The 25,347-nt window shown below is 44.1% G+C and overlaps 1 protein-coding gene across 5 annotated transcripts in view; it reads right to left on the bottom strand.

Moving 5' to 3' along the window:
* The window catches only part of SASH1 (SAM and SH3 domain containing 1), a 287,004-nt gene that overhangs the window by 150,670 nt on the left and 110,987 nt on the right, over positions 1–25,347 (bottom strand). For 4 of the 5 annotated variants that reach the window (XM_063605015.1, XM_063605014.1, XM_024929063.4 and 1 more), the window contains exon 2: positions 11,352–11,480. In XM_063605015.1, coding sequence (XP_063461085.1) covers positions 11,352–11,480 — 129 coding nt within the window. Of the gene's footprint in view, positions 1–11,351; positions 11,481–25,347 lie in introns of those variants that run through there. The other variant, XM_034963055.3, reaches the window with a different exon arrangement.

The raw sequence follows: 25,347 nt of genomic DNA, 5'->3' as shown, positions 1-25,347 counted from the left end.
AATTTAGAACATGTTCATATTCTAAATAATTGCTCCAGTCTCTCAAACTATCCCTTATACATAAATTACTTATGCACAGGTCTCAGAATGGCCAGAGACAGGAGCAGTGGCTTACTCCTGAACTTAGATTCTTAATACCATTCTAGAGTTGGTAAATTAAGTCTCCATTTCTAATACACAGATCGACCTGTCAAGGGAGAAAAAAAAGCAACATCTTAATTTTCTTTTTTGAGAAGTGCAGTGAAACACTAAGGGAAAGGTATGAGCTGTGCTCTGGGGTGTACTGAGATGTATTTTCCAAAGTTACCCCATGAGCTAGTGTGTGTCCTTCCTGATACTGAATAGTTGAAAAGTCAGGATAACTGATGTGACCGCATCAATTTTTTATTTTTATTTTTTGAGATAGGGTCTCATTCTGTTGCCCAGGTTGAATTGCAGTGGTGCAATCTCGGCTCACTGCAACCTCTGCCTCCTAAGCTCAAGCCATCCTCCCACCTTAACCTCCGAAGTAGCTGTGACTACAGGCATGCGCCACCATTCCCAGCTCGTTTTTGTTTTCTGGGTGTTTTTGGTAGAGGTGGGATTTCACCATGTTGCCCAGGCCAGTCTCAAACTCCTAAACTCAAGCGATCCACCAGCCTTGGCCTCCCAAAGTGCTGGGATTACAGTCATGAGCCACCACGCCTGGCCAACACCAAACAAATTTGCTCAACATTTTACCATCTTGTTTTCTTCAACTTAAAATTCTTAAAACTTCCAAACCAAAAGAAAAGACAATCCCAAATGCAAACATACTGCTGGAATGGGGGCAATGCTCTTCTAATGAGAGGGAGCGAGAGAAACCTCCCACTGATACACACGGTGATCCACAGCTCAGAGCTTAATTCTCTTTTTTTTCCCCCAGACAAAGTCTCACTCTGTCGCCCAGGCTGCAGTGTAGTGGCGCTATCATGGCTCACTGCAGCCTCAACTTCCCGGGTTTAAGTGATCCTCCCACTTCAGCCTTCCCAGTGGCTGGGACAATAGGTGTGTGCCACCATGCCCTGTTTATTTTTGTATTTTTTCGTAGAGACAGGGTTTTGCCATGTTACCCAGGCTGGTCTCAAACTCCTAGGCTCAAAGGATCCACCTGCCTCTGCCTCCCAAAGTGCTGGGATTACAGGCATGAGCCACCAGGCCCAGCCCAGAGCTCAGTTCTCTCTACTGTTAGTCATTTCGGTGCACAGGAGCTGTGGTGAGAGATCAGTCTAAAATATGGACTGCGTGCGTCAGGAGGACAATGTCAGGTGTGGTGTGTGACAACACCAGCATAGGCTCAGGGCCCTGCCTCCGCTGACTACCAGGCTGGGCCCTGCAGGTGTCTGCCTAATTCCATTCCAGATGCCAACCTGCCTCAGGCCCCACACAGGGTTCTGCAGAATAGGTGGGCCACTTGGCTTGGACCACTCAGTCATCTCCTACAGTCTCAAATGTAGACTGTTGACATCACCGCTAAATGACATAGATCCAGCTACAGAAACCCACTCTGAGGGCCTGGAAATAAGCAAACATTCACTGCACTCCTTTACATTTTGTCTCACTTCAAGATCATACTGCCTCTAGCGTGCTACAAATTAACATTTTTAAATAGCCTATAACTAGCTTCTGATTAGCCTAAATAAATTATACTATAATCTTCCATGTTAAAAATGTATATAATTGTTAAATGTAAAGGCTGAGATCACACTACAATTTTGGCATCCTGGTTTTAATATTCCAGGCTCCAAAAAGGCACCTGGCCTGGGCCTCGTTCACCCCTTGAATGGTCCTGACTCCAAAAACAGGGATGCTCCTTTCCCTCCCAAGCCCTGGCCAAGCCCTGGCCAAACCCTGGCTACCTGCTAGGTTCTGCCATCAAAGTGGCCACTTTTACCTGAGTTCCTAACTCTTCACCCCAGTTAGTGTCAATTTCCTCAACATTTAGGAATGCTGTCTGTTGTATGCAAATGGAAACAACAAAGCTCGGACTTTTTCCTTTTTGGCAAGTACTAGTATTGAAGTAGTATGCTAGTTTGGTGTTTAATCCCTCAGGTGTACTACTTTTTATTAAAGCAAGCAAACAAAAACCATTTCTAAATGTTCAGGAGCAAGACAAAAAGAAGCTGAAATTCTGTAATCCTAGCATTTTGGGGGGCTGACGCGGGTGGCTCACCTGAGGTCAGGAGTTCAAGACCAGCCTAACCAACATGGTGAAACCTCATCTCTACTAAAAATACAAAAATTAGCCGGGTGTGGTGGCGGGCACCTGTAATCCCAACTACTTGAGAACTTGAGAGGCTGAGGCAGGAGAATCACTTGAACCCGGGAGGTGGAGGTTCCAGTGAGCCGAGATCACGCCACTGAACCCCAGCCTGGCAGACAAGAGTGAAACTCAAAAAAAAAAAAAAAAAAGAAGCTGAAATTGTTGATGCACATTTGAAAAATCTGAAGCTCTCTCTACTCTTAGACTGTCATGCACAACACAGCCAACCCGGTGGTTTCCGCAAGTGCACAAACAGTCTGCAAAGGTGTCTAGTGCCTAAGTGTAAGGTTGGAAACACCTGAACTGACTGCAGGGTTAATAAAAAAGAAAAGCCTTCTTAATTACCAAAGGTATAGAATGCCAAGATCAAATCTGGCACCAAGAGATCTGTTGATGTCCACATTCCCATAGTGCCATGTGCAAAAAATGCTGACTAAATTGGAACAGGGCATTTGATTACAAATGTGACTTTGTCTGAGAGAGGCCAGAGCACAGAACTGTATTACCATCTGGCTTAAGATATAATGCCTCAGTGTATTTGACATCAAGTGTGTGAATCCCACAGCAGAATGGAGTTCAGACTCACCATCTAATGCCCACAGATACTGATCACCATCTTCAAATCAGCTGTAGCCCAAAGCTAGCAAATAATGTAAGAGAAGACAAAAGGAAACAGAACAAAAACTAATGCCATTTAGAGAAACAACGGGGCTTCAGCAGGATAACTCAGGATAGTGTGCGGCACAGTTCTCATTCTTATCCTATGGGGATAAGAATAAGAATTCAGGGACAACATAAGTCTTCTGTGTTTCTATGCTCTGGGGGCAGACCTGTGTTCCTTAAAAACAATGGTGACCTTGTAGACTGAGCTGGGCAGAGTCTCACTTTCCTGATCATTTTCTTGAATATTCAGGAAGCTCAAATGTACAACAGGAAACCTGTTTCCCACATGCTTTGCTGTCTGTAGCAAATAACAAAAGAAAAGCAGTCAGTGAAACCAAACAAAAACCCACACAGACTGGACTATGTGCACATGTCTGCGTGAAGCCACAGGCAAAGCAAGAACAAGTTCACCTTGGCCCAGCGGTCAACAATTGCAAAATGGCAATTTATTCTGTTTCGCCCTGTGAATAGGAATGAATCGGAATATTCTACTTTATCTTTTATATCATTAATAATCCAAGGACCTGTGAAAGAACAGCCTGCCTCTTTTTTCCCCTCACATCGTTTATACCATAGTTTCTAGCCACATTTACCCCTCCCTCCATTTTTGGCCTTGGATGAAACTGTGACCTCTCCCTGAAGTTACTCCCCATGGTCCACACCTCCCTCAACCAGGTCAGTCTTCCCTGTGCCTTCTGATTGGGAAGCCTGGGTTACCACTTCCTCTAAGGAGTCATCAGGGACCCTCTTCTGTACTCCTGCACAGCACGGTAAGAGTATGTTACTTGCCTCACACCCCTACTAAACTGTGGCCTCTTTGTGGGCAGGGAATACATATTTTGTCTGTGATTCTGGAAAGGCAAAATCCCACATAACAGACTTAATGCTCATTAAATATTTCAAATATATTTAAATGCTCAGTTGAATATTTACACACATGAATGAATTCAACAAATACTTATTGGGCACCTATTATGTGCCATGCACTGTTCTCTATGCAAGGGTACAGTAGTGACCAAAGCAGACCAACAAAAATCCCTGCCCTCAAACCAGGCAGGACCCACTGGAAGGGACAGGAAGCAACTTTGCAGGTGCTGAATGTGTTCTCTATTATGCTGGGCTGTGGGTGACGTGGGTATATTTATTTGATGAAGTTATACGACTGACATTTGTGCATTTAGATGTATATAAGTTATACCTCAAAACAAATTTTTTTTTGAGACGGAGTCTCACTCTGTCACCCAGGCTGCAGTGCAATAGTGCGATCTCGGCTCACTGCAACCTCCACCTCCAGTGTTCAAGCGATTCTCCTGCTTCAGCCTCCAAGTAGCTGGGACTACAGGTGCCAGCCACCACACCTGGCTAAATTTTTTTTTGTATTTTTAGTAGAGATGGGGTTTCACCATGTTGGACAAGCTGGTTTCAAACTCCTGACCTCAGGTGATCCACGTGCCTCAGCCTCCCAAAGTGCTGGGATTACAGACACGAGCCACCGTGCCAGGACAAAACAAACTTTTAAAAAACATAGTAATCATGAAGTGTGAGTGGGGTGTGAAGATGAAACAATGGCAGGATGCTGCTAGCTGTGGATGCCGGGAAACAGGCACAGGACGTTCACGGTATTATGATCTTTATAGATGTTCACATTTCCAACATAAAAAGCTATTAAAAAAATCCCTGCACTCACTTGAATAAATATTAATGAAGTACAATTAATGGATACTCTTCAGCATTACTGCAGGGATTTTTCAACACAGAACAGAAACAAACGGAAAGAAATCAACAGTTACAGTCACTTATGATGACAGCAATTTTTTTCATTTAAGCCTCTAATAACTTTGAGATACTTTACTCTCATTTTATAAATTGGGAAACTGAGGCCAGGAGAGGTTACCCCACTTGCCAGGTAAGTAAAAGAGCCAGAATTTGAACCAAGTCTGTGACTCCCTCAGCCTCTTTCCATCAATGTTTCTTACAACCTCTTGCTCACTGCAACAAGCCCGGGTAAGGGCTCTTCCTCCAGCTTGGAGAGGGGGTGGTACAGTCAAAAGAGGCTCTGACAATTAGCACTGGTTACAATGGACACTACTCTTACTGCCTCTGTCTTAATCCAGAACTATATTTGGAAGGTTTAAGTTATTAAAATTGCAAGGAATGACAAGTCATTCCTATACCATTAACAATGGTTCTCTTTCTTTTTTTTTTTTTTTTTTTTTTTTTTTGAGATGCAGTCTCACTCTGGCACCCAGGCTGGAGTAAAGCGGCATGATCTTGGCTCACTGCAACCTCGCCTCCTGGGTTCAAGCGATTCTCCTTTCTCAGCCTCCCAAGTAGCTGGGATTATAGGTGCGCACCACCACACCTGGCTAATTTTGTATTTTTGGTAGAGATGGAGTTTCACCATGTTAGCCAGGCTAGTCTTGAACTCCTGACCTCAAGTGATCTGCCCGCCTTGGCCTCCCAAAGTGCTGGGATTACAGGTGTGAGCCACTGCACCCGTCCAGCAATGGCCCTGCTATGACCTTTCACAGTTATAATATGCAATATTTTTATCGACATTCTCAGTCCTTAAAGTCCTCAGTGCATCTCCACCTGGGCTCCCTTTTCCTTGTATTCACACAGTCATGACAACAAATTGGCACAGAAGCTGGGCCAGGCTTCAGCTGCTGATGAGTATGTCATCATCAACAGAGTGCTGCTGGGGGTAGGGACTTCTCTGTCAGCTCCATGCCACATGGACAACTGCACAAACTTGTTTTCTGCCAATACCCACACAGATTCCACCTCAAGATGCTGAGGAAGCTGATACTGCCAGTTATAAGAAGCCACCTTGAGTGTGTTTCTTTCCTGACCATGGTGTCACTTTGACAGATGTCAGACTTAGCATCATTCGAGTTGGACCATTATGGACTTGGAAAGCTACTAGCATTTCTGATTGCAGCTTCTCCCAGCCAAAAAAACACATGGTGCCCAGGGATTGTGCCAAATGTGGAGAGATATGGGCAACTTCCCTGCTGTTCACAAGCACTAATGTCCCAATCCCCAGCATAGGGAAAGGCTGTGGTCCAAACACATCATTCCTGTAGGGCCCATTTGGTGCTAAATAAAAACTCTCACCACAGTTATAAATGTGAATCATAATCTCTGTTTATATTGTTGAATTTTTACCCATCTGTACTCTCTGTTGTCTTCACCAAAACTAACTGGCCCCAAAGACACTTTATCAAATGCATTATTCCAGTCAGGATCCGGGTGATTAAGTCCTAGAGAAAGAGCTTGACGTCCAGTCCAGAAAGTTAATTACTAACATAATTATCAAAACCTTTTATTTTTCAGGGTTAAGTCAAGCAACTCTGTAGGCTGAGTGTCCTTTTGTTTCATTTGTTCTCCAGTTGATACATAATTAGCTCTTAATGACAATGCATTTTTTGACTTTTTAAAGCCAAACACAAATATCTAAGTATTCTATCTGTAGACTATTTCTTCAATCTCCAAAATTCACCCAGAAGATTTAGAATGAAACAAAGCCATAAACCAATTCAACCCATCACCCAAAATTCTCTGTCCCCAAGGCTGTCTTCTAAAATGACTTTTTCTAGAGCAGATACAACAAATCTAATGCTACTTTTCCCCTATAAAATGTTTGAGGCTTCTAATATGTTACTGCATATTTCCTCTTCTGCTTTTAACAGGTTATTTCATCTCAAAGCCGTCTCGCACTCAGCTTTGACAGGGCTGCTGACAAACATAGAAAGAAACTGGCCAGTCACAGTGGCTCATGCCTATAATCCCAGCTCTTTGGGAGGCCGAGGCAGGTAGATCACCTGAGATCAGGAGTTTGAGACCAGCCTGACCAACATGGTGAAACCCCGACTCTACTAAATACAAAAAATTAGCCGGGAGTGGTGGCACACACCTGTAATCCTAGCTACTCGGGAGGCTAATGCAAGAGAATCGCTTGAACCCAGGAGGCAGAAATTGCGGTGAGCTGAGATTGCGCCAATGCACACCAGCCTGGGCAACAAAAGCGAATCTCCATCTCAAAAAAGAAAGAAAGAAAGAGAGAGAGATAGAGAAAGAGGGAAAGAAAGAAAAAAATTATTAAGCTGCAGGTCCTCAGACCTGAAGTTGTGCCAACCAAGCAGCCAGCAGGGAAGGCATATTGTTTACTTGTCTGAAGGCAGAATTGAAAGATTAGAAATATATGTAAAATTCTGATGCAATAAAAGGGAACATGACAGACTGGAAGTCACAGCTTTTCAAGGAAATGAGTTCCCATCAGGAATCAAAACTGTTAAGCACTGTGAGAGGGAACTTTCAGTAGGTTAACAGTGTTGTGTCATAGCCTAAATGATGACTAGCTTCAAAACACATCTAACATGGACATCTAGACTTTGGAGCCATGTGAGTGACACAGGAAACATCCAGCACCTAAACCCGATCCTTGCCAGTTTTAGAATTTCCCTTTTCCACTGCAACTTGTCTGGAATTTCATAGAAAGAGAATCTGAAGGCTGAGCGCAGTGACTCACGCCTGTAATCCGAGCACTTTGGGAGGCCAAGCCAGGTGGATCATCTGAGGTCGGGAGTTCGAGGCCACCCTAGCCAACATGGTAAAACCCTATCTCTACTAAAAATACAAAAATTAGCCAGGCGTGGTAGCGGGCAACTGTAATCCCAGCTACTTGGGAGGATGAGGGAAGAGAACTACTTAAACCCAGGAGGCAGAGGTTGCAGTGAGCCAAGACCATGACATTGCACTCCAGCCTGGGCAACAAGAGCAAAACTCTGTCTCAAAAAAAAAAAAGAGAATCTGAATATGCCAATTTGGGGTCTTGCTTGCTAACTACAATTTAAAGAATGAACAGTCACACTTCCAGCCTGGCTTGAATCAGCTCCCATCAATTTTACTCACCACCAAATTCTTGCACCTTTGATGGGAACTAATTAAGCTCATGTGGTGTTTTCTCCCCCCAGACTGTCTTCTGCGGTTTTGGAACAGAGCACGCCAAATTAGCCCCATCTGTTTGAATGAGAAGGAGGTTTTTAAATCTAAATAATAAATCTAAATAATAATCTAAATCCCACCGATGGGCAGACTTTCTCTCCTACCTAGAAGCTGCCTTCCAAAGTTCCCAAACACCATGGGATGATGATGGTAACCCCAACTCCTAACCAGCTAGAATCCTCAGAAGAGCAGTTTAGTGTTGTGTCAGTGGTCTGTCTTCTGCCAGTTCACAGCAATCATTTCCTCAAGCACAGTAAAATGTCTGAGGAGGCCACAGAGTCCTACCAGACTATCATTTGAGGCAAGAATTGCAACATTCTGGCCAGGCGTGGTGGCTTACGCCTGTAATCCCAGCACTTTGGGAGGCCGAGGCGGGCAGATCACCTGAGGTCAGGAGTTTGAGACCAGCCTGACCAACACGGAGAAACCCTGTCTCTGCTAAAAAAAAAAAAAAAAAAATACAAAATTAGCCGGGCATGGTGGTGGGCACCTGTAATCCCAGCTACTCGGGAGGCTGAGGCAGGAGAATCACTTGAACCCAGGAGGTGGAGGTTGCGGTGAGCCGAGATCACACCACTGCACTCCAGCCTGGGCAACAGGAGGGAAACTCCATCTCAAAAAAAAAAAAAAAAAAAAAAAATTGAAACATTCAAGAATTCAGGGCATTTTGCAATATTTAAGCTGTCCTGTGGTAATCTTGCCAAAATGAGAGTATTTTTTCATTAACTATGCTCCAACGGGAGAGCCTAATGAATTTTAAGAGTGTGAGAGTCTTTTGACACATAAAGTTACTTTCTTCAAAAGGAGGAAATAACCCCAGCATTCACACATGTCAAGGAACAAAGTTAAAAGAAAGAAGCCCTTGACAACGCTGCCGCCCACCTGGGCCAAGGCGTCAGGCCCCCGTGGTGATGGCTGTCAGCCCCTGGATGACACTTCTCAGCCTCAGTCAACTTTAAACTAACTCCCATCCCTGCAACTACTAAATTGGTGAACATAAAAGAAAGAGAATCAATTAATATTTGGCAGTCATGATATAATGTTACTCCTGATCCAAGGAATCTTTACTTGGTTAAGAAAAGAAATAATAGTACACAAGAACACCATAGTCTTACTGTGGAAACAGATTATGTTCACTTACACAATATAGGGCAGTGGTACCCAACCACTTGCTGAGTCCCTTGTATGAGAGGAGTCACAGAACCCTTGTATGTAACATAAAAATAATTATTAACGAAAGAATTATCTGTTCCTAATTAGTTCTAAATTAGTTACTTAATTATTATTTTTTTGTGTGTGCTCACCCTAAGTAGATAAACAGGAGGTGGGAGGAGGATAAATAAGGATTCAATTGAATCAGCAGTTTTCAAACTTTTTTTTTTTTTTTTTGAGACAGAGTTTCACTCTTGTTGCCCAGGCTGGAGTGCAATGGCACGATCTCGGCTCACCACAACCTCTGCCTCCCAGTTTCAAGTGATTCTCCTGCCTCAGCCTCCCGAGTAGTTGGGATTAGAGGCATGCGCCACCACGCCCGGCTAATTTTATATTTTTTTAGTAGAGACGGGGTTTCTCCGTGTTGGTCAGGCTGGTCTCAAACTCCCGACCTCAAGTGATCTGCCAGCCTCGGTCTCCCAAAGTGCTGGGATTACAGGCATGAGCCACCGCTCCCGGCTTAGTTTTCAAACATTTTTTTAAAGGCAGAGGAACTCTGTTACTTAAAACATATCCATGCAGCCCCCACTATATGAGATGGCTCAAAAGGAACAGGTCTGGATGAGGAGACAGAGGGTTGAACATTTTCCTCTGCCTCAACCCCACTTCTTGAAGAGGTCCTGAGGTTGGCATAATGAAACAAAACTATTTGAAAGGCACGGAACTGAAGTGAATCCAATAGTAAGATATTTAAACTGAGAAATGCAGACGCTTTTATGATATTTTATAGCAAATATACAATTTTGAACTACTAGTATACATATAAATTATATATATAGCACCTATGCTATTTAGTTACTGTTTATCACATACAAGTCCAAATGCGTCTCTGATTATACACATAAAGGTTTTCACAAACAGCCAAACTTATTTCAATGCACCTGAGTGAGAGGAGAATATAACCATGAAAGATGGTGATGACAAGTCTCAAGGACAAGGAATATGAGCTGCAATAAAATGTTAAGTAATAAAGGAAGAAGTTTTTTTTAAACATATAGATACAGCATTGTATCACTGATTTTTTTTTTTTTTTTTTTTTTTTATAAAAGTGTCTTTAGGCCGGACGTGGTGGCTCACGCCTGTAATCCCAACACTTTGGGAGGCCAACGCGGGTGGTCACCTGAAGTCGGGAGTTCGAGATTGGCCTGACCAACATGGAGAAACCCCGTCTCTACTAAAAATACAAAATTAGCCGGGTGTGGTGGTGCATGCTTGTAATCCCAGCCACTCGGGAGGCTGAGGGAGGAGAATCACTTGAACCTGGGAGGTGGAAGTTGTGGTGAGCCCAGATCACGCCACTGCACTCCAGCCTGGGGGACAAGAGCGAAACTCCGTCTCAAAAAAAAAAACAAGAGTGTCTTTAGTGGTGGACTAGTTTTGCTGATTTTTAAATGCCCATAAAAACACTAGAAGGATACCTGCTAAAACACCAATGTGATTATTGCTAGGTGAGAGACTACAGGTGATTTATTGTTCCTTAAAATTTTATGTTGCTTTCCAAAAGAAGAAAAGAAAAAAGGAACGAAAGCTGGAAAAAAAATTAGCCTAGACACCCTTTGGGCTTAGAGTCAATAAAAAATGTAGTATACACTGGTGAATAGTAAAAATATACTTTTCCCTTAAGTAAAAAAATAAAAATAAAAATCTATTTTTTTTTTTTTTTGAGACGGAGTCTTCCTCTGTCGCCCAGGCTGGAGTGCAGTGGCGTGATCTTGGCTCACTGCAAGCTCTGCCACCCGGGTTCACGCCATTCTCCTGCCTCAGCCTCCCGAGTAGCTGGGACTACAGGCACCCATCACCACGCCCGGCTAATTTTTTTTCTATTTTTAGTAGAGACGGGGTTTCACCGTGTTAGCGAGGATGGTCTTGATCTCCTGACCTCGTGATCCGCCCGCCTGGGCCTCCCAAAGTGCTGGGATTACAGGCGTGAGCCACAGCGCCCAGCCAAATCTGTTCTTTTAATGAGTGCAAAGGTTCGATCCTATTGCTCCAGCCAACACTCACTCAGTTTGATATCTGCGGCAGAACTGGGCCAGTCTTTTAGGGACCTGAACATTCTACCCCACACTAGTGCAGCAGCCTACAGATTGATACCCCAGGAAGAGCTAGCACTGGGATAAAGACCAAGGAAAAGCCCAAATTGGAGCAGCTCTGCTCACAGAAGCATATTCCCAGGACCCCCACTCACCACTTCCAGGTCCTGGGAAACCCGCCGTTTCCGCAGCTCCTCCATCCTCTCGCACACGTCGGAGAAACAGGTGTTGTAATAATCTGCATACTGCTGCGCCAGGTCATCGATGTTTCCAAGTGAACCATCCTGAAGGGGTGGACAAACAAAGGCGGTCAGGTCAGTCCACCCTGGAAAAGCCCACAGCCATCGGACCTCCCTCTATGCAGAGTTAATAGTAATAAAGGCTGGTATTTAAGTGGGAAACATCAAGTACCAGGTTGTTTTACATGCAGGATCTCCTAACCCTCAGGACAGCCCTCTGACAGGGGCCTGTTTTTTCCCACTTATATTGATGGGTAAACAGGAGCTCAAAGAAGTTGAGCGACTGCCCACAAATCCCAGGACTAAGAAGCACAGAGGCCAGCTCTCCAACCTCGGACGGTCTGGTGCCAACACCAAAGTCTTCAATCCCCATCTCTCTGCCTGCCTAGCAGGGCTAAGAGAGGAAACACCAGGGAAGCACCTTCAGCAAAGGCACTGTGTGAGGAAGAGGCTCCTAATGCCCAGTGTGGCCCCTGGACTGCACCACCACCTCCTGGGAAGCTCATAAAAGAGATGTCAGGACCCCTCCCAGGGATTCTGACGGGAGCCTGAGAATTCAGGAACCGACAGAGAATTGCATCTGGGACAAATCTCACTGTACCTCTCAGGAGACCCTCAGAAAAGTGGAAAATCTTTTTATTCATTTAGTCATTAGTGTTCATTAATATTCATTATTATGGTCATTAATATTCATATTATTCATTAGACTCATTATTCACTAGGCATTCCAAGTCCAGGTGCAAGAGTACATGTTACAAATTCACCTGCATAAATAAATAAACATGTCAGTTGTTTCTTCCCCAAGGCAAGTGCCACGTAATTGCTCTAGAGCTCATTCTGAGTTTCCACCCAGCTCCATAGCGCCTGGTACTGGTTAAGTGGCCTTAGGCACGTCTCTTAACCTCTGAGGAACACTGAATAATCAGAACACCTACTTCAGTGAGGACTACTGGAGTAACACGTGTGAAGCGCTTAGACTTTAGCCGGCTCATGTAGTCCACCCGGCATGTAGTAAATGCTAAAAATTTCTCGCAGTGTAATACTCACTGCAAGATTATGTTCCACACTATAGTCTTCCTTTAGAGCAATGGATTCCTAAAAACATACCTGAATACATACAGGGAGGATGACAGAATTACCTTGTACATTTGTAAGTGATGCCATTTCTTCTATCAATTCATTCAGAAAGACCTCTCCTCTCCTCCAGCTCTTTTTTTTTTTTTTTTAACCTCCCAACATTCTGCTCTTTGGTATAAATAAATGACTTTACCAAGACAACCAAGGAAAATACAACTTTTAGACCACCTAAAGCCACACACACATTTTCCATTTTACAGACTGCTCGCCAACCCCTTCAGTTATTTAATGTTGGTGCACTGCCCATAGCAACACACGCCTAACACTGCGAAGCAGGCTTAGATGCAAGCAGGGCTTGGGAGTTGGATTTCTCCCAAAGTTTCTCTGCTAAAGACCTACACCCTGGTCAGCAGGCCTGGGGCAGAGCAAGGATCATCTCTACCCTACATCTGCATTCACTGATTTTACAGAACCAAGGGAGAGGAGAAACAGAAACGGGAAAAAAATGACGCTTCAGAAAAGCTCCTTGCTTCCCCACCAATAACATGTTCTGCATTTGAGCTGATTGCCTCAAAGTTCCTAGCACAGTGTGGAGACAAGAAGGACCCTTCTAAGGCCAGTAAGATCTTTGAATGTGTCTGGACAAAAGTCACTCCTTCACTACAATCAGTCTTGTCTGTCTGAGCCCACAGCCTGGACTGACACAGCAGGCAAGGTGGGAGACCCCCTCCTCTTCAAAATGTCGTCTACTGTCAAGTGTCCAGTAGAAAAATAACAAAGGTCAAGACAGAATCTGTTGCTGCCCCTCTGAGGACATGCACCGTGGCCCTCAGCCTCCTGGCCTCTGCTGTGCTGCCTCCAGGAAAGGAAACTGCCTGAAAACAGAACCTGGGCCGGGCGCAGGGGCTCACGCCTGTAATCCCAGCACTTTGGGAGGCCAAGGCAGGGCGGGGGGGGTGGGTGGATCACCCGAGGTCAGGAGTTTGAGACCAGCCTGGCCAACATGGTGAAACCCCATCTCTACTAAAAACACAAAAATTAGCTGGGCGTGGTGGCGCAAGCCTATAATCCCAACTACTCGGGAGGCCAAAGCACAAGAATCGCCTGAAATCAGGAGGCGGTGGTTGCAGTGGGCTGAGATCGCACCACTGTACTTCAGCCTGGGTGACAGAGTGAGACTCCATCTCAAACACAAAACAAAAACCCAGAATCTGTCTTGGAAGAAGAGGGAGCCAGGACAGAATATCTTAAGGTGGGGTTCCTGAAATACGGCATGATAAACTGATATTAGGATCCTGAGGATCCTCCGACAGATCGCAACTCAACCACACATGCCCCAGGGTCACAAATCGACCAATTCCATCTACAGCCTCCCAATGGCCCAACCTTGCCCAACCTGCCACCCAAATGACCTTGCTAAAAGATCTGACGGAGTCTCCCCCACTGAGATCCTTCCATGCCCCATCACCCATCCTACAATATAAACCCCAAATGTACCAGCCTTTCAGTCTCCTTCACCTGCGGTCCCCACATCCTCCATGCAGTAGGGGCCTGAGAGGACCCAGAGAGCAACAAGCACTTCCTCCTAGAGGCACTAAGCAGGCCTTCTCCCACGCATCCCCGGTAACCCCATCAACACACACCCCCAAGAGAACTGAGGGAACTCCTGGAGGAGACTTTAAGAGAGAAGGAGGGCAAAAAAGCAGCTCCCATGGGGACATGGGTTCTGACCACCAGCTCCTGACAGCTGTGACTAGGACAGCAAAGCGCCAGCCCCTGGGAAGCAAGGGCTCGATGCCACAGCTGCCTCAGCTATTCGAGCACCTGGGGCCAGGTGTCTGGCTCACGCCTGTAATGCCAACACTCTGGAAGGCCAAGGCAGGCAGATCATTTGAGGTCAGGAGTTCAAAACCAGCCTGGCCAACATGGTGAAACCCTGCCCCTACTAAAAACGGAGCCAGGCGCAGTGGCTCACGCCTGTAATCCCAGCACTTTGGGAGGCTGAGGTGGGCGGATCACCTGCGGTCAGGAGTTCGAGACCAGCCTCACCAACATGGAGAAACCCCGTCTCTACTAAAAATACAAAATTAGCTGGGCGTGGTGGTGCATGCCTGTAATCCCAGCTACTCAGGAGGCTGAGGCAGGAGAATCACTTGAACCCGGGAGTCAGAGGTTGCGGTGAGCCAAGATTGTGCCATTGCACTCCGGCCTGGGCAACAAGAGTGAAACCCTGTCTCAAAAAAAAAAAAAAAAAAATTAGCAGGGCGCGTTAGTGGGCGCCTGTAATCCCAGCTACTCAGGAGGCTGAAGCAGGAGAATCACCTGAGCCTGGGAGGCAAAGGTTGCAGTAAGCAGAGATCGCACTATTGCTCTCCAACCTGGCCAGGGCAGCAGAGTGAAACTCCGTCAAAGAAAGAAAGAAAAGAAAAGAAAGAATGGAAAGAAAAGAAATAATTTACTAAGGATGCCAAAAGAAGGAAAGAAAGAAAGAAGGAAAGAAAGAAAGAAAGAAAGAAAGAAAGAAAGAAAGAAAGAAAGAAAGAAAGAAAAGAAAAAGAAAGAAAGAGAGAGAAGAGAGAAGGGAAGGGAAGGGAAGAGAAGAGAAGAGAAGAGAAAAGAGAAGAAAAGGGAAGAGAAGAGAAGAGAAGAAAAAAGGAAAAGAAAAGAAAGGAGGGCCGGGTGCGGTGGCTCACGCCTGTAATCCCAGCACTTTGGGAGGCAGGTGGATCATGAGGTCAGCAGTTCGAGACCAGCCTGACCAACATGGTGAAACCCCGTCTCTACTAAAAATACAAAAAAATTAGCTGGGCATGCTGGTGGGTGCCTGTAGTCCCAGCTACTTTGGAGCCTGAGGCAGGAGAATTGCTTGAAACCAGAAGGCGGAGGCTGCAGTGAGCCGAGATTGCACCACTGCACTCTAGCCTGGGCAACGAGAGCAAAATTACACCTCAAAAAAAAAAAAAAGAAAAGAAAGAAAGGAAGGAGAGAGAGAGAGAGACAGAGGGAGAAAGCAAGAAAGAAAGAGAGGGAGAAAGCAAGAAAGAAAGAGAGGGAGAAAGCAAGAAAGAGTGAGAGAAAGCAAGCAAGCACCCAGGTAGTTCCCAGGACGGAGGGAGCTGGGCTATCTTCAGCACCAGGGCATCCTCCTTGATTTACCTAGGGATGTTTGTTTGCTGATACTTCAAAGAAACAAAGTGCTCACCATCCCTGTTCACCCTGAAGCCTCTCCTAGTTTCTTAGCTCCTTTCCCCAGCCTATACTGACAAAGACAAAGGAGCTCCCCTTTGTGTGTGAGTTTGAGGGCAAAGGGGAGCAACTTAACCTGAAAGCCCATTTTAATGAGTTATAGACCTGATCCCTATCACAACCGGGGACCCTGGAAGATCCTGGGCTCTTTGGAGTTGTCTTGGTCTCAGGAACGTGATGCTGTCCTCATCCAGAAACTTCTGCCTTCATCCAGCCAGGAAACAAAACACACCTGCCACTTTGACCAAATAGAAAGTCCATGTCTCCCAACAGCCAAGTGTACTTGTTAAGGGGGTTACAGCTTACACACTACCCTGTGGCTTTCTGGTCTGGAATAGAAATCCATCACTCTCTCTGTCTCTTACACACAGAGGTCCACACTGAGGTATTCCAACATGGAATACTGGTTTCTCTCTAAAACAACCAGCTTTCACGTTTGTGAACTGTCCAACTTATCACAACCAACCGTCGTCTTGGACTAACCAAGACCACTGGGAAAAAAACTATTTATATATTATTTATGTAATTATTAATATAGCTTTGTCCAAACTACTTTCTTCCCCTTTTTCTCTTCTCTCTCATATATCCTAAGAATATTCTGATGATGTAGAAAAACCAAACTCAATGTCTTCTACAGCCTCACAACAGAGATCACTTCTGACACCAGACATGGTTGGGCAGGGGAGGTGGTTCCCCTCCCTCCACACTCCAAAGAAGCAGCAAGTTCTGCAGTGGACACTAGCTGGGTGTTTTCCAGTTCAAATCCGACACTACCGAACTGGAGACAGCCTCATAACCCACAGGCTGAAGGCTCAGTCCCACAAGAATGCTCTTCACTTCTGATGCCAGAAGCAAGCTCCAGGTTGTTTTACCTGCTACAAATTAGGGTTCCCACGACCCCCTTTTGGGGCTCAATTAATTTGCTAGAGTGGCTCGGAAAACTTGGGGAAACACTATACTTACATTTACTGACTTATTTTGAAAGAATTCACAAAGGATACCAATGAATACCAGATGAAGAGATGCACAGGGCAGAGTATTGAGGAAGGGTGTCGGAGCTTCCCTGCCCTTTCCAGACGCTCCACCCTACACAAATTTCTATGTGTTCAGCTATCCAGAAGCTCCCAGAACCCAGTCTTTTGGGGTTTTTATGGAAGCTTCATTATGCAGGCATGATTGATTAAATCAAAGGCCATTGACTATCAGCTCAACCTTCAGCCCCTCTCCCCTCCCCAGAGGTTGGGAGGTGGGGCTAAATGTCCCAACCCTCTAATCCAGCCCGGGTCTTTCCTGTGACCAGCTTCCATTCTGAAGCTACCTAGAGTGGCCAGCCATCAGTCAACTCATTAACATACAAAAAAATACACTTATCACTTTGGAGGTTCCAAGGGTTTTAGGAGTTTGCCAGAAAACAAGATTAAGACCAAATATGTATTTCACAATATCATAAAACCAACAACAAGCCAACTCTTCACTTCAGTTCTGTTTTTCCTGCGAGTGAAATTCTCTATCCCATTCCCAATCACTCAAAACTCCCCCAATAACTTGGGGACCTGAAAAATATATTTGTTGCTCCTGAGGAAAAGAGCAGCTGTTCAACTCAACTCAGGCCAAAGAAAGCCAGCATTTCACACCCTACAACATGCCATAATAGCCACTCCTCACTCCAGATAATAATTAGAAAAGGGTGGCACAGCTGCTTTTACATCTTCCCAAATTACTTTCCAGATGTGCAGTAAGTCCCCATAATTACCACTTTCATCAGTCCTGATGATTTAAATGCCAAGAAAGGCAACAGAATAGAAGAATGTATATGTGTGTTTTTAAGAGTGGGTCTTGTCTGCCATCCCACAAAAAGAATCTTTTACATTCCAATCAATGAAACCAACCACCTGATGATTTTCTTTACCCACTCAAAATTCAGGCTTTAAAAAATGAAATAATAAGAATAATCATCATTTCTATGTTATATGGGGGTGGGAGGAAACTCTGGGAATGATGGATATGTTTATGATGTTGATGGTAGTGGCATATACTTATTCCCAAACTCATCGAATTGTATACATTCAAAATGCACAGCTTTTCACTTATCAAGCATACCTCAATAAAGCAGTTTTTAAAAAGCCATGCTCTTTCAGGACTGACAGTGTTTGCATTATTTTTATTCAGCTTGTTCCTTGAGATAGCTACAGACCTACTCCATAAAAATATTTAATTTTACTAAAAATACTTGCAACATGAGTCTGCAGGAAATTTAAATAATGTAGATGAGGTTTCCATAGGATCGCATGCTGCCATCTTTACGGAAACACAAAATCTACGTCTGACTCAACCCCACCATACTAATGTCAAGCACTGATGTTGCAAAATAAACCTGTAACTATAATAAGACTTAAAATCATCTCTGCATTTATTATAATAAATATCATGATTAAAACACTGAAACGGATTCTTTTTTAAACCTTTTCTTTTAAGGTGTTCAAAAGTTTCTGGTCTGGAGTTTATTGCTTGCCTCATCTGTTTCACTTCTTTCTTATTTTCCCTCTTTGGTTCTCTGGCATTAAACTTAAGCAATATTAGTTCAAGTTTAGGAACATGGGAAAACTTTATTTCCTCAAAATAATTTTTTGAGAAAATTGTGAAATTTTGAGTCACGCGATCTTTTTATAAGAATTTTCCCACCCCTGTCTTTGAAAACAGGAAAAGAGATACATGCAGATTCAAGTTCTCTTTCCTTTTCTTCTCATAGAACCTGGTCACAGCATCTGTCCATATATATGACAATCCATTTCACTTGCTGCAGATTTAAATTAAATCTGTGGAGTCATCACCCGTGTCAGCTCAACGGACAACAAACTTGTATAATCTTCCCCCAAAGCCACAGAGCATCTTTGTCCCAAACACCCGTCTTTCATACAACCAACATAAAAATACAGAGATAAGGGGCATTGTACCGAGCAGTTCAGATTGGGTGGACTGCTGTTGCAATTAAGGAGAAAAGACACAGAGCACTGTTCCCTCAACAATCGGTTTCACAGTATTTCTGAGATTTATCCCAATTCACTTCTGTCTCTGGAAAATGGAAAACCTAAAACTACTACGAAAACAAAAGGCATTTGTATCATTACTTTTGTTATTTCTGCTCTTCTTTCCCCAGATGTCACTTCCAGTTTAGAATAAGTTGACAGATTCGGGAGAGGAAAAAAATAAAAAGAAAAAAAAGCATCTGAAAACATCAGGAGATACAATGTGATCTGTTGCATGCAGATTGTATGCAAACGAATGTGTGATCCTCCTATTTTATGTATCTATAAAGTTTTCCCCAAGGGAAAACTCATGTGTGTTGCTCTAACTCCCCAAAGTTGAGAGGAAGACAGACTGCTGACTCCTTTATTGTTTCTTTACCTTTTCCGTCCTTAATAATAAGTACATATATATTTTATATAACATAAATTCTGTTATATTTACATTGCTCCTTGTTTGAAGAGGGATGGATGGAGATATATACATCCCCTCTAAGCTAAATCCATTAAAAAAAGAAATCAGTATGGTACAATGAAACCTAACTGATTTTTTGAATGACTTCCCAAGGTGTTTTCACTCTTAATTAGCTTGTTTAAAGATTTTTAAGGTGATAAACACTTTTAGCAACCTTTCAGATGAAATTGCTACAACCATAAAAATGTCTTTAATTCTGGTTTTCTTGTTCGGCCTCATTGAATCCCTGTGATGTTACTGTTCTCACCAGCTCTGTCATCACTTCCTGCCACGTCGTCGTCGTTCTGGAGACATTCACTGACTGTAATAACTGTTGTCAAATACTTTTCTGAGGTATCATTCCCAGTGTTTCTACAGATGGGTTGAGCTGGAAGTATACTTTGTCTCAGGAAAAAGTTTTAACGTGTAACAACATATGCCAGAGGGACGTATTAGGTCATGCAAATGGCAAGCGAAGCCCCCAGGGGCACACCCATAGGGCAGATGGCTGGAGTGAGGCTTATTTCATACCTTCCATCCCCTGTCTCCAAAAACACCCAAAACCTGCCAGCACCCATGTCAAATCCTGGCTTTGGCATATATGTTCATGGTGATGCTATTGCGCACAGGTGGATCCCGGTTACCACAGATCCCCTCCTGGAGAATAAATGGCCTCCCAGAAGGCAGGATTGACAAACCCTCCTCCTCAGAGCTCTCTCAGCACCTGCTTCTAGGTCTCCAAATGTCTAAGGAAAAAAATAGCAGGAAAAAAAATTGGGGGGCCGGGCACGGTGGCTCATGCCTGTAATCCCAGCACTTTGGGAGGCCAAGGCGGGTGGATCACCTGAGGTTGGGAATTCGAGACCAGACTGACCAACATGGAGAAACCCTGTCTCTACTAAAAATACAAAAATTAGCCAGGCGTGGTGGTGGGTGCCTGTAATCCCAGCTACTCGGGAGGCTGAGGCTGGAGAATCACTTGAACCCAGGAGGCGGAGGTTGCAGTGAGCCGAGATGGCACCATCGCACTCCAACCTGGGTGACAGAGCGAGACCGTCACACTCTTCACAAGGGACCTGCACACATGGCCGAGGACACAGAAGGCGGAGATCTGGCGGGCTCTGGAGCTGTTGTGGGTTCAGATGCTGTCTCATGCCAGCAAGGTAAGCCAGCAGATCAGTGACACCATGTGGAAGCTGCCACAGTGCTTGGCATCCTACACCAACCTTCGGAGTCAAAAAAATATGCTGCTGATTCACTTCCAGCTCCCAAATCTCACACAAGGTGTCTTTTGTAAAGGTCACTAACCCAGGACCATACCAGAAAGGGTGAACGCAGTACAATCCCCCACAGAGTCTTTGGATAAATTTAAACATTTGAGACTTGCATTTGTTTAAAGGATATCACATAGCATATCAGAAGAGCACAGAAGAGGCTGGGCACAGTGGCTCACACCTGTAATTCCAGCACTTTGGGGAGGCTGAGGTGGGTGGATCACTTGAGGTCAGGAGTTTGAGACCAGCCTGGCCAACCAAAATGGTGAAACCTCATCTCTACTAAAAAAATTACAAAACTTAGCTGGGCGTGGTGGTACATGCCTGTAATCCCAGCTACTCAGGAAGCTGAGGCGAGAGAATCACTTGAGCCCAGGAGGTAGAGGCTGCAGTGAGCCAAGATTATTGCGCCACTGCACTCCAGCCTGGGCAGCAGAGCAAGACTCTGTCTCAAAAAAAAAAAAAAGAAAGCAAGAAAGGCACTGATGGAGTTCGCTTCCTAGGCAACAGCCATGGGGGCCCACACTGTCTCTGTTTTAGAACCCCACTGCCTGTGAGTTTCCCTGTCACCATCCACCCCTCCTCCTCAGCACACCCTTACATGCAATGATTCCCCAAGGTCCCCTGCATTTTTCTCTTCTTACACTCCCTGCTCCCTTGGGGAAATGTCATCTGTGGTAGGACGGAGTTAAAGTCGCGGCAGAAACACTTTCCCTCTCCTCTACTTCCAACAGGCCCAGTGCAGCCTGCTTGACCCTAGGATTCGGCAGGCTTGAGACAGGTAGCAAAAATGTTATTACCAAAATCTTATGCATGAACTAGTCATCCCCAACTACCTACTGGGAAGAAATCTGAAAAGTTTAGTCTAAATATGAACAAACTCAGTTTCCTGGCCAGGCAGAGGAGCAACTCTAATAAAAGAGATGAAGAAGAAGGCCTACTCCACATCCCTCATGCAGAGTATATGCTAGCACCTCTGCACAGCACAGTGATTGTCACGTATGATGAAGAAACTGAGGAAAGCTGTTAACATTCGCCTGTGTTTATGCCCTTCAATCATCAACAGTTCACAGGATATTTCATTAATTCAAATAATATTTACTAAACATCTACTATATTCCGAGTGTTGTGCTAGGTATTAAGTATCCAATATAAAATCAAAAAACATGAATGTTTATTTCTACTGCACAGAAGAGCAAAGTGTGGCCATTAGTTTATTTTAATGCAGTCATACGGTTAAGTCATGAGAACTTGTTGAAGGGATTTACTAAGCTGTGTGCTTAATATTAGATCTCTTTGGAACGAAAGGCTCTGAAAAATCCAATCTGCTGGCTATCAGTGGCTCAAAAGAGTATTACACAAAAACCCTAAGAACTTGAAAATGCGGAGAAAAGAATGGGAACATTGATCATTGGTTTTTAGAAAGTACAAGCCTAGATTCAGACTCAAAATGGACATTTGGATTTAGCAGATGGCAGTTTTAGACTGAACTCATTTTCCATTTTTAATCTGCCCTGAGCTTAATAGAATCACAGATTTGAAAAGCAGCACAGCTAATTGGGTGGGAATGAAGTCACAATTATAGACCACATTCACAGATCTTGATGAGCATGAATCACACTGAGTTTTCTCTGGCCGCCTTTTTGGCACACAAACGTGAGGATGTGAACATTTTCAAGCATTTGACCAACAAGATCTGAATGTGATATGACCAGAATTTTAGAAATGAAAATATTGATCTCAGAACAATCTGAAATTTCTAGTACTGTGGTTAAATGATGTACAATATTTGAGTTTTTGTGTTTTAGAAAAATTATAATCTGCCACAGCTTGACTAGAGAGCCTCGCGGTGTGACCGCCTGTGGTATGAGACTGAGCTTGACTCTGGCTGATTTCCTCACACAGCTCCCCGGCACAACTGGTAAGTGAGACGCAGGAGTCTAGACAACTCAATCAAAACTGACTGACAACAGGCATGACGCTGGTAACCCTCTGCTTTTATACAGCTAAGGTTGAAGCAACCGTTTCTTGGTGCTATTGCCAAAACTCCACATTTTTAAGAACTGACAGGTAACAACTGAAAAATACTCTTTGCGTGGCACCTACGTTCCGCATCTCACAAATGGCTGCACACGATATCCAGGACTTGCTTTAAAATCCTGGGCCTGGGAGGGGTGGTGAGTGCAGATATAGATGGAACAAGATCAGCAGTGATGGAACATGGCAGCTCTTTAACATATGCTCCCCACTTGGTATACATCTGAAATTTCCCACTGTAAGGAGTTTTTAAAAGGTGACTTATTTGTTTATGTGTTTGTTGTTACCAGGCAACTTTAGAGTTTATGAAAACTGGGAATGGATCTTATTCATTTTTATAACCTCAATATCTAACATTATTGCAACACCCAACACTTAGCAGTTACGTAATAAATACTTATCAAATGAATGAACAGATGGATGGATGGATGGATGGATGGATTGATGGATGGATGGCAGTAAAGTTGATCCCTCTCTTTCCTGAGAGTGCCATAAAATTCACTCGGTAACTAGGAATTACCAGCTAAACCAGCTTTTATATATATAATGGTGAGCTTCTAGTCACAATTCTTGTCCCTACTGACCTCACAAGAGTAATACAGTCTAATGAGACATTGATACATGAAATATATCATTAGAAACAATAACAAACGAAGATCTGAGGGAAGGGGGTAGGAAGAAGTTCCAGACAGAGGGAATATCAAATGTAATTCCTCTGAGTCCAGAGAGAGAGCTTAACATGTTCCAAGAGGTAAAGCTACCCTGGGTGACTAAAAGGTCACAATGCAGAGGTGTGGCAGGACAGGGGACTGGAGAGACAGGAAGAAACCCAGGTTTGGTGATTCCTCATGAATTCAATAGCCATAGATATTTAAGCAGGAATATAGAGGGCATGCACTTTGCTTTAAATAAAGTACAAAATTCGCTGTCATACACTTCAATGAAAACCAAACCACAGAGATTTTGAAAACTGTGACCCTGATTTCATTAACTTTGCATCCACACAAAAACCTCTCAACAGAACATACAGTTGGCACCTGTGAATTGATAGTGCCTTGTCCCTCACCAGCTAGAAAACCAAACTAACAAATGGGGATATAATCCTAGAAGCTCATCCAGCCCTTGGCCAGCTCTGTTTCATTATATTTTTGTCCAGCTGTGAATCTTAATGCTGCTGACACCAATCAAGTGAACCATTAGCATGGTGTCTGCCTCTGTGATCCTTGGCGGTAGACCCAGTCCCACCTGTGTCATGGAAGAGGCTGAACAGTGAAGACAAGATCTAAATCCACTGGGATGTTATTCCTCTTTTCAGGTATGGCCACAGCCCAACAGGAAGAGACAAGCTTCACAGAATAAGGGTGGCCTACATGAGAAAGAATGATCAACCAGGCACGGTGGCTCACGCTGATAATCACAGCACTTTAAGGCAGGCGGATCACTTGAGCCCAGGAGTTTGAGACCAACCTGAGCATCATGGTCAAACCCCAGTTCTACCAAGAAAAATATATAAAAATTAGCGGGGCATGATGGCACACGCCTGCGGCCCCAGCTACTCAGGAAGCTGAGGTGGGAGGTTCAATTAAGCCAGGGAGGCAGAGGCTGCAGTGAGCCAACATCGTGCCACTGCACTCCAGCCTGGGTGACAGAGTGAGACCCTGTCTCAAAAAAAAAAAAAAAATTGTGGCCAGGCTCAGTGGCTCATGCCTGTAATCCCAGGACTTTGGGAGGCTGAGGCGGGTGGATCACCTGAAGTCGGGAGTTTGAGACTAGCCTGGCCAACATGGTGAAACCCCGCCTTTACTGAAAATACAAAAAATTAGCCGGGCATGGTGGCGCATGCCTGTAATCCCAGCTACTCCGGAGGCTGAGGCAGGAGAATCTCTTGAATCTGGTAGGCTGAGGTTGCAGTGAGCCAAGATTGCGCCACTGCACTCCAGCCTGGGTGACAAGAGCAAAACTCCGTCAAAAAAAAAAAAAAAAATTGTGGGTGACTGAGAACTCCAGTCAATGGATCAGGAAGTTTGGCATCTGAACCCTTCTCTCTTTCTCTGCTACTTACTGACCTAGAGTAAGGTAGTTAAATGTGTACGGCCTCATTTTCCTCATCTGTAAAATGGTAATTACAAAGCTACCCCACAGGCTGTAATAGGATTAAATAAAATACTTGTAAACCCTTGACAGATCATCTGGCATTCAACAAGCACTCATGAAATAGAAGTCCTCACTCCTCCAACAGGAAGGTTAAAATTTCTCTTATTATTTGATGGGACCAAGTTATATCACATGAGTGGCACAGAATTCCAACCTATTATAAAAATAAAGATCTAGAATTTCAATACAGGGAAGGGCCTTAAATATGATCTCATTCGATAACTTCATTTCAAAGATGAATTAAGAGTAACCAAAGACCACAGGGTTTTCAGTGACTTGTCCCAAAAGACAAGAAACCAAGCCTCCTAAATCAGAGTACAGGAATTATTGATTTCTAATTATTTACATTTATTGCTGATAATTTTTAACATGTTGAGGGTCAAAGATCTTCTTGAATCCAAAGATATTTCCCACACCAAAAGGAATAAATGAAAAGTTCCTCGGTTCAATGGGCTTAATTAAAGTCTCACAATCTTCTCATATCCTGACAGAAAAAAAGCAACTAAGATTTTGAAATAAAGATAGCCCATCTAGAAGGACACTGAATACACAAGGAGCTTATCCAGAAAATCCTCAGCATTTTACTACCATCAGGGAGACCAGGAGGAATGCCACTGGTTCCCTCCACAGGTTTGAGTTTCATCTTT

Source organism: Pan paniscus, chromosome 5 (assembly GCF_029289425.2).
Source record: "Pan paniscus chromosome 5, NHGRI_mPanPan1-v2.0_pri, whole genome shotgun sequence".
Classification (NCBI taxonomy): domain Eukaryota; kingdom Metazoa; phylum Chordata; class Mammalia; order Primates; family Hominidae; genus Pan; species Pan paniscus.
This window is presented reverse-complemented; position numbering and strand designations above follow the sequence as displayed.